Raw genomic sequence first — 9,809 nt, 5'->3', positions numbered from 1 at the left:
AATATAATGTCCAATTAAAATAGCGTGGAGATTAATTTTGAAATCATAAATATCATCCAAATAATTTGTGAAATTATTGAGATACGACATCTTTAGTAATGAATGATAAAGATGCATCTCTGAGTTGTTCTTGTGTAACATCGGTCTCAAACAAGGGGAGAATTCCCCCTTTTTTCCCTTTATTTTAAAGTATCTTGATGATCTAGAAGACCTTCTTGATTACCGTTATCTTCACTTTCTAAAACAGGTGTCAGCTTTAAGCGAATTGATTATAATTCATATGAGTTTTTTTTTATTCTGGACGCTGATGATTCTGTTCTTATGGCAAATACATGTGCACCAAAGGGTCTACCAAAAAGCACTGAGTTGAAAGCTTTCAGTAAATACCCAAATAAGTCCTGTTGTAACTGTTAAATGTTCTGATATTGTGTCGAAGTCTTTAGGAAAAGAAGGTCAAAAAAATACAATTCTAAAAATCTTTCTGCAAACATCGTTAAAAACGAAAATAACCAAAGGTCGCGTTTTTTTTACCAGACGTGGATGAGGTACGGGATACTCTATTTACCCCAATCGACAAAGAAGAGATGTTCCGAGAGATGCATTAGTCGGAACACCTTGAGATTATACCTCTTCGCATGAATTGGCGGGATATTTGAGGCATAAGCACAAAAACACTATGCCACCAAAGAAGAAGAAAGCGAAATCTACTTATGTGGGGAGTTATGCTACAGGTTTGTATAACATGCTAGTATATATGGATCTAGCGAATTCTAACTCTTTGGTCTGTATCTTGTCAATTTAGGGTACTCGGACCGCGACACTAGTAGGCCTACTAGATTACATGCAATTATTGACAGTAGGCCTACAGTTCTCGGTTGTCTGCATCATATTTCAACATCATTTACATGAGAAATTAATTATAGAATAATATAGCCTTTATACATGCCTACATCATATTCTAAAATACAGATCACGATAATTTTAGTAGAGATAATTTAAATGTCAAAATAACACAGTAAGTGAATAAAAATAGTAGACTACAGTATGCAGTCAAACATCAGTATCTCGATATGACAAACTTGTAATTATTTGTCAGTAACGTATAACTTGCCTGTGGGATATTACAGAGAGGCTACATATGAACACGATAACTATTAACTAGAGTGAATAATGAAATTTTGCATGCATGCATTGTGTGTTTGAAAATTAGCATATATAATCATGACAGCAAGGACGTATATGAGAAGGATAAGTCACACTGGGTTTTGGGGAAGTCCAAGGCAGGTGCTTTTGTGTTTGTGCACTGAACGTGACGTTGGGCGACGACTGATTTTCCTGTGATATCCGCCGGCGCAGCCTTTGATGTAGCTTGCGGGTGCGATGGTTACCATCTTACTTTCTGAAGCGGTGCTGTCATTTCATGAGCTGTCGATTTTTTTTAACGAAAATTTAAGACATATCCCCTAAACATTCCGTCTTTAAAGCAAGTTATAAACGTCGTGAAATTTAATAAACTTTACAATGGTGTTTCGTTTGACTCGATAAGACAAGTATTTGTTGAGAAAAACGGTTTTTATTCCCGGTTCATAGGCGTCTCATGTGGTGTTTAGTAATGTAAAGAGACAGACACAAATCCTTCTCACTTATTGAAATTAGCATAAATCCTTGATGACAGTTACATATTTTTGCCCTTTGCAACAATATCAATATTTGGCATTTTTAACACCAGATAATTATTCACTGAGCTTAATTAAAAACAATTCAGCCTTGCATCAGTAAAACTTATGTTCTCACACGAGTTTGAAAATCAGAATTAAATTATTATTGGAATATGATTTGAAGAGTTGTTGCCCTTTGCAAAAATCAATGTTACTGGATCTTTTACATTTTATAACTTGGATAAATTATATACTGAATTATGTAATAGATAACTGCCAGAGTTGGAACCATGGATTCAGTATCTGTACAAAATTATCCTCTAACAATAGGTCTTTGCAAAAGTATTATCTACTGAGCTCTTTGTAATTGGTGAAATTGAAGGCATGATGTATTAAATATTATCCTCAAAATTGAAGTACTATGTAAATTAGGAACGGGATATATAATATCAGTAAAGTGGTAATTTAATGATGTTGCAGATGATGTTATTACTAAGAGGTATTCAGACACTGATATCAACAAATGGCAGAAAATGGAAAAACCAACTGAAGCATTCATTACAGAAGTTCTTAACAATGGGATCAGGTATAAATGTATTTTATATTATAATTTTTATACTAGAAAGAAATGTCAGTATTTATTTAATTATAATATTAGTACTGTTATATATATAGCTGCTTTGTTAATTTATTAAAATTTTTATTAGCAATGAATCTGAAATATGAATCGAACCTTAATTGACAGCAGATATTTTTTTAAACATTGTCGGAATATTCTGTCTTTTAAAATTACAGAGTTACCTCCCTTGCTGGAAGGTATACTATCCCTTGTGACTTCATGGTGTTGTGAGCAAATTTTATTCATCTTTTGGGGGAAAGTATGATGTTTATAATTATATTACACTTGTGTAACAGGAGAGGAGAAAATGTAGCAGGTAGACTGGGATTCATTCCTGGGATCTCCGAACACTAGCCAAATGCTCTACCGCTGAGCTACCTGGTCACCAATGATCGACCCAGACCAATCCTGCTACACTCCTCCCTCCTTTTTTTCGTCTTTGCCCGCGAGGACACACAAGACTCAGATACCACCACCATGTGTATTTTAGTTGTGTGACAGTTTTGTAACAGGAGAGGAGAAAATGTAGCAGCCAGCCCGGGATTTGAACTCTGGACCTCCAGAGCCGAACACTAGCCGAATGCTCAACTGCTGATCAGCAACCTGGTTACTGATGATCGACCCAGTCCAATCCCGTTACGCTCATAAACACAGTACATGACATTACAGTCAATACTTACCCGGAAGTTAGTGTTGGCTAAATCCAAACTAAAACTCCTTTCATCTGGGCCATAAATAAAGTGATTTGCAAAAGGTTTCTTCACACCAATGTATTTATATGTACTGTATATGTTTATTTTGGTTTTCATCTTCACTTCCAGTACAATATTAGCCAATTGTAAAAGAGATAAATACTCAGAGACTGAGGATCATCTCATGAAATCCAAACGAAGGTAAGCTCAACTCAAAACAGAAGCTGGGTTATCTCCCCTATTATTAGCCTGTAGCCTCCCGAAACGATATAGGTCATAGGATTTCAGAAATGAATATACCGAAAATAACTCTTTTCACACCCTCTCTAGTATTGCTAAAATTGAGTTTCACTTGTTGAGATCTGACTGACAAGCATAAAAGTGTTATAAGCAACACTAAATTCCCTCTTATTTAAATTCTATTTATTCAATTTTCATTTTAAAAATATCTTTCAGATTGCTGAAGGAATGGAAAGAAATGAAAATGCCTAAAAATACTTTTGGTGATTATAGGGAAGCAAGGAAATCAGCTGTAAGTATATAAGATTTCAAATTTCATATGTAGGTTCCCCTAGGGCTCTAGTTATGCATTTTACAAATTGGGATGGATCGGTCAACAAGATGAAGTTAAACTTTGTGATTGCTATTTCTCAGAAAGTACAGAAAGGATCATTCTCAAATTTCATATGTAGGTTCCCCTAGGGCCTTAATTGTGCATATTGCGATTTGGGACAGATCAATCAACAAGATAAGATCTTGGATTTTGATAGTTAAAGTTTGTTATTGCTATTTCTCAGAAAGTACTGAAGGGATCTGTCCCAAATTTCATATGTAGGTTCCCCTAGGGCCCTAGTTGTGCATACTGTATTGTGTTTTAGGACCGTTCGTTCAAGAGGATGGCCGCCAGGCAGCCATCTTGGATTTTGATAGTTGAAGTTTGTTATCACTATTTCTCAAAAAGTACTGAAGCAGTCTGTCTCAAATTTTATATGTAGTATGTTTGAAAAAGTTTGAAAAGCAGAGAAAAGATCAATCTTTTCATTATCAGACATAGATCATTCTTTGGAGGGCGCCAAGATCCCTCTGGGATCTCTTGTTAATATTTTATTTTTATATTGAAGTAAAATAAGAAGCTCAAATTTTTCAATGATGGTAATGGTGTAATTAAGTAATTTTTGTAACTGAAGAAAAATGCCAAGTTGTCTGCTCCTGTTGTTAAACAAGGAAATGCCATTCGTCAGTGGTGTAGCATCTTTAAGCTTGGTCCTCTATATTTATTAACTCATTCACCCATGACACATTTGAACTACTCTGATTCCAAAGGCGAGGGATAGAACAGATTTGGCTGTGGTCAATCTGATAAAAATACATTCATGTGGAACTCGGTTAATACGAACTCGAAGGGACCAAGATAAAACTTTGAGTTATTCGAGTGTTCAAATTAAGGGAGTTCTAATGTCTACTGACGATATCTTTACTTGGTATATCTAGACTAGTTCCATGTCGTAAAATGATGTGAACAAGAGAGATGTCACAATCTCCGATGGTAGTTGCAAAATTATAACAATAAAATAGAGATGTATATTTTGAAATGCTGTACTACAGCAGATTTATGAAAAGAAAATCGGTATTTTCGGCGAACTCGTTGTCCCAAAAAATATCATTTCGAGTTATAAGAACATTTTATGTATGATTTTTGTCACTCTGACCCAAAATTTACTTCGTATTATCCGAGTTCTTTGAGTTTTCCGAATTCGAATTATCCGAGTTCTTCAAACAAAGATAAAGAGGGAATTCGGCCGGGACCGGCAAAGTTCTTCGTATTAAGCCGGGTTGTCGAATTATCCAAGTTTGTATCAGCCAAGTTCCACTGTATATATATATATCCTGATCAAATTGCTGGTCATAGAAGATTTGACAACATCCTACAGGGTCACATTATGGTGACCTTTATACTGTCTGTTTCATTTTCTATACCTAGGTACATCAATCAATTATGGAAAACTTTGTATCATATACTTGTAGCTACGTTGTTTTACATTTTGGGCAAAATGACTTTATGTTCATACATGAAAATTATTCGGACAGATCTAAATATTTTGTCCCCTACAAGAAATTTGGCTGTAATAATTTGAAAGGTCACCAGAATATGACCCCTAATGGGATGTTGTTAGATTTTGATGAAGTGATAACATGGATTGGTGTTTAGATTAGACTGTGGATAATGTGAATAAAATAGAAGCTCCTTTTGGAAATTGTTCATATAAACATGTCAGGACCCAGCTGTTGCACGACCATTCCTTAACTTAGTTAAGGAATTCCTTAACCTAAAATTTTCTCTAGGATAAAAGCATTCCAGAAGTTATTGAAACAATCTTTAGTTAAGGAGCCTTCCTTAATATCTGTAATGCTTTCCTATGGAGAACTTTTAAGTTAAGGAATGTCATGAAATTGGGCCTATACTAGGTATCTGATCAGGGCTAATAAGTCTATTTTACCAATTATTAAAGATGCTCCAAAGCGGACAGAGCATAAACGATACCCATCACTGAACAATAACTGATTGTAAATGTGTTTATATGTGTCTAATTAACACAGAAATGCATATAAAATACTTAAATTTGTTTTTGGTACATACACAAATAGTACTTAGTTCCTTATAGGGCAAAATGTTGTTGAATTATTTCGGGACATAATTAACTATTTTTGATATTTTTATCTTGAATTAAAATTAGAAGCTCAAAATTTTCAATGGTGGTAATGGAGTAAATTTTGTTGAAAATTCTAATTCGTCTGCTCTAGTTTTTGACAGAGAGAAAAAACATTTCTCAGCGATGTAGCATCTTTGATTATATATAATTTTGCTTATATAAGTGTTCATGTTTCCATGTGAAATGTGTTGTAGATGAGGTACACCTCCATTTTGTCTGAGCTAGCTGAGCAGGAGAGTGATCTGAATATTGCTGTGCAGGAAACAAAAAGGTACAACACATATCCAGGGATCAATCTAGGTTTTGAGGGAAACTTCCCTTTTTTAAGAATAGGGGAAAACTTTGGCGAAGTATAAGGGAATTTTTGGTTCAAAATTATATTCAATTTGACAAAAAAGTACTGTAAAGTAACTAATTTATTTTAAGATTTAGTAAAGCAAGATTTTCAGCACAATAATGAAAAATTTGAGTTTATCATAAAATATGCAGTAGCTGTATGACAAATATGAAGAAATTTGCAAACAAAAGTCTAAAGAAATTAATGAAAAGGGGAAATTGTGTGACAAAAACGGTCTTTTATAGCTTCAAATGGGGAATTTTTAAATCTTCAGGGAAATTTTAGGCCAGAGGGGAATTCATTCCTTGAGGGGAAATTTACCCATAAACGGTAATAAATCAGAGCTGGATTGATCCCTGATATCAGATATATATTCAAACCCAACAGGTGCAGTCATCAACAGGGACTTGGCACGAATTTCCAAGCAACCGTTCATATGTCTTATATATATACTAAAATAAATATGGGTCAAGGAATTAATATCAACAGTTATTTTCCATATAACGCTGGATCCTTATAGACATATGTCTGTAGGATACAAATTACTTAAAATGAATATATTGACTGTTGGTTGGAAATTTATTGTGCCCCTGTCCCCCATCTGCCAAAGCATTCCTTATAAGCCTCAAGTTCGTTTACCATATTCAATTCATTAACAGCCAAGGACAATTGGTACTGGTAAGTGAAATTGAGGCCTCTAAAAGGGGGAGGGGCGCTTATTAGGATTGGGGTGGAAATTGGGGTCGAATATACATTTGTATGGTAAATTGAATCTTGATAAATGCATTCTAAACATATGATGACCTGCATTTATTAAGTTGCTTCAATTCGTTTCTTTTGAAATTTATTTGTTCTTACTTTATGTAATATAATTTTTGAAAAGTCTTTAATTGCAGTACATTTGGAAGCACTGATTTTGATGTATAGTGAAGCCTATATTTCAGATCTTGTAAAGCTATGGAGAAGGAAGTTGAGAAGAGACAGCGATGTTTAGAGGAAGATAACGATGCTCCAGTAAGGGGAAATGATCTTATATTTCCATTGCTGACTGTAAACCAACAATCTTATGTTTGTGATTTACTATCATGACTTTGGCGATCCAAGTCAAATCACAAAATTTTATCTCCTCGAATAAATTTCCAAATCATTTCTAGTGAGAGCAATTTCCATTCGTTTTAAAATCTGTGAATGTTTATCTTTGTAAACTTGTTTTGAAATTTATAGAAATCATGAAATTAAGACGCAGAAGAAAGTTGGGTTTACAGTACATTACATGTCAAATGAATATTCAACATTACATGTCAAATGAATATTCAACATTACATGTCAAATGAATATTCAACATTACATGTCAAATGAATATTCAACATTACATGTCAAATGAATATTCAACATTACATGTCAAATGAATATTCAACATTACATGTCAAATGAATATTCAACATTACATTTCAAATGAATATTCAACATGTCAAGATATTCCAAACTGGAATGCTTATAGACCTGTGCTGTGGTGGTAATTAGCGTTTATAAGCTCACCTGGCCTGAAAGGCCAGTGAGCTTATGTAATGGTGCAGCGTCCGGCCTCCGGCGTCCGTCAACTTTTCACAAAAATCCCTACTAGATAAATAAACCGCTGAATGGATTTACACCAAATTTGGTATGAAGCTTTCTTGGGTGAAGGGGAACCAATCTTGTATAAAAGGTGACCCTGGCCCCCCAGGGTCTGAGGGGCGGGACCCAATAGGGGAAATATAGCAAATTCTTTAAAATCCTTCTTCTGTAGGAATGAAGGGATTTATTTCTAATTTGGTCTGAATTTGAAGCTTCCTTGGGTGAAAAGAAACCAATCTTGTATAAATGGTGACCCTGGCTCCCCAGGTGCCTGAGGGGCGGGGTCCAATAGGGGAAGTATAGCAAATTCTTTAAAATTCTTCTTCTATAGGAATGAAGGGATTTAGTTCTAATTTAGTCTGACGCTTCCTTGGGTGATGTGGAACTAATTTTGTATAAACGGTTGGGCTGTTCCCCCAGGGGCCAGAGGGGCGGGGCCCTTTAGGAGAAAAAAAGCAAATTCTTTAAAATCCATCTGTAGAAAGAAATAGATTAAGTTCAATTCTAAAGCCTTCAAGTTGGTAGATTGTGTTCTTAACCTGAAACCGGTGAGCGATACAGGCCCCATGGGCCTCTTGTTAAAGGTGTACAACATGCCATCACTAGCCTTTTACCTCTTGAATACAAGTTTGAGGCTGCCATATATCAGGCTCTGTTTTAGACTTCATTTCCATCTGCTCTTCGACTTATACTCTTATAACTCATTAAAGAATCATGTTGACGTTTTTTTTCCAGCTACATCCTCTACTGAATGGTCCAGCTCTAACATCTTTGAAAATTCCACTAATACCAAGAATGTAACAGAAACGATTCCAGCAAGGATAGCAAGGCTCACCAGCTGATTCTTTGAAATCTTCAATGTCTTTTCCTGGATTGAGGCTTTAAAGCTAATCAATTGAAACTGTTGATGATGTCTATTCCTGAATCGCTGAAAACCATTTGGCGTACATCAAAAGATCCTTGAAAGTCATGCATATACATGTATCTTATGCATACCTAATGTACATTTAATGTATTCGCCGTAATTAGCGCCTCTACTCTCTTTTGGAGAAGAGTTATAGTTGTATAAACTCCCCCTTTTCATAGATTTAACAATGTTTTACAACATGTGATGCCTCTAACATCAGAATTGTATCCCATATTACATAAACTTGCAAGTCTTTTACTTGTGAATCTTTACTGTAACAGATTAATGTACCATGAGTACAGAAAGATTTAAAATATGGCCGACTTTCTTAGTCCAAAACTTAGATTTTGGTTCGTTAATCCCTTTGTTACAATTATTTAAGCACCCTGGGTGCTAATTACGGCGAATACGGTATCATTGTTCTTGGATACACGAGGGCTTCTGTTCGGTCTTCCACACTATTTTAAAGTTTCTTGAAAGATATGAACATTGATTTATAACAGATTCAGGAAAATTTGTCAGTCTGGATACCTGCAAAATCATGATCAGATCAGTACAATTAAAGGGTAATTAATACGTATAAAATTTTCCGGTAATTGACACAGAATATGGAAAATTATATATACATTATTTTATAAATGGAGGTCAGGATCTTAATAGATTTGTATTAAAATAAAATTAATTTTCATAAAGTATCAAAGAGATAAATTGTGTGTTGTAACAAAAATCTGATTATTTTTGAGAGTTTGTATATATATTTGTGATAATTTATGACTGCAAAAATATTGCAGAAATGGTGTTATTTTGTTGCCTGAATAAAAATAGTTTTTATGAATAGTATAACAATATTTGAGTTTTCAATATTTAGCAACTGCTGCTAATGTAGGCATTGACAAAACTGTCATCTTTACATGATTACATTATGTATACTACAAACTGGATGAAAGAGCTGTATTTTAACTTTGCCCATTTTATAGACTGAATGATGATATGGATGACATCACACGAAATTTAAGATTTTCTGCTCACTTTGGTAAACATTTAAATTTTCCATTTGTTATCCTCTGAAGAACACTTTGTCAGCAGGACATTAGGCCAAAAAAAGGAAAATGTCTGTTTAGAGTTACACATTGGCAAAAAAAATGGGAACAGTAGGTCGACATGTTTTTTTTTTTTTTTTTTTTGTAGTGGCCGTAAATAATGGCCGGAACTGGGGTCAGATCAAAATTGCAAATTTTAATATTTTTTTTTTTTTAGTAGAAAAAAAAATT

At 34.4% G+C, this 9,809-nt stretch overlaps 1 protein-coding gene across 1 annotated transcript; it reads left to right on the top strand.

Annotated features, from left to right (window-relative positions):
• The first annotated feature begins 588 nt into the window (after positions 1-588).
• Positions 589-9,503, top strand: LOC138331246 (centromere protein Q-like). The gene is made up of 7 exons (XM_069278750.1): positions 589-731; positions 2,139-2,244; positions 3,099-3,170; positions 3,426-3,501; positions 5,875-5,951; positions 6,962-7,031; positions 8,367-9,503. Exons 1-7 carry the CDS (start codon positions 677-679, stop codon positions 8,430-8,432), a joined length of 522 nt encoding a protein of 173 aa, XP_069134851.1. The 5' UTR covers positions 589-676; the 3' UTR covers positions 8,433-9,503.
• The last annotated feature ends 306 nt before the right edge of the window (positions 9,504-9,809 follow it).

This window comes from Argopecten irradians, chromosome 9 (genome assembly GCF_041381155.1).
Source record: "Argopecten irradians isolate NY chromosome 9, Ai_NY, whole genome shotgun sequence".
Taxonomy (NCBI): domain Eukaryota; kingdom Metazoa; phylum Mollusca; class Bivalvia; order Pectinida; family Pectinidae; genus Argopecten; species Argopecten irradians.
Note: the sequence above shows the minus strand (reverse complement) of the source record. Positions and strands in the feature narration are given on the sequence as shown.

Coding starts and splice junctions, on each gene's coding strand:
- LOC138331246 (XM_069278750.1), top strand. CDS start 677: ATGCCACCAAAGAAGAAGAAAGCGAAATCTACTTATGTGGGGAGTTAT. Junction 3,502..5,874: donor GGGAAGCAAGGAAATCAGCT/GTAAGTATATAA, acceptor AATGTGTTGTAG/ATGAGGTACACCTCCATTTT. Junction 7,032..8,366: donor AGGAAGATAACGATGCTCCA/GTAAGGGGAAAT, acceptor TTTTTTTTCCAG/CTACATCCTCTACTGAATGG.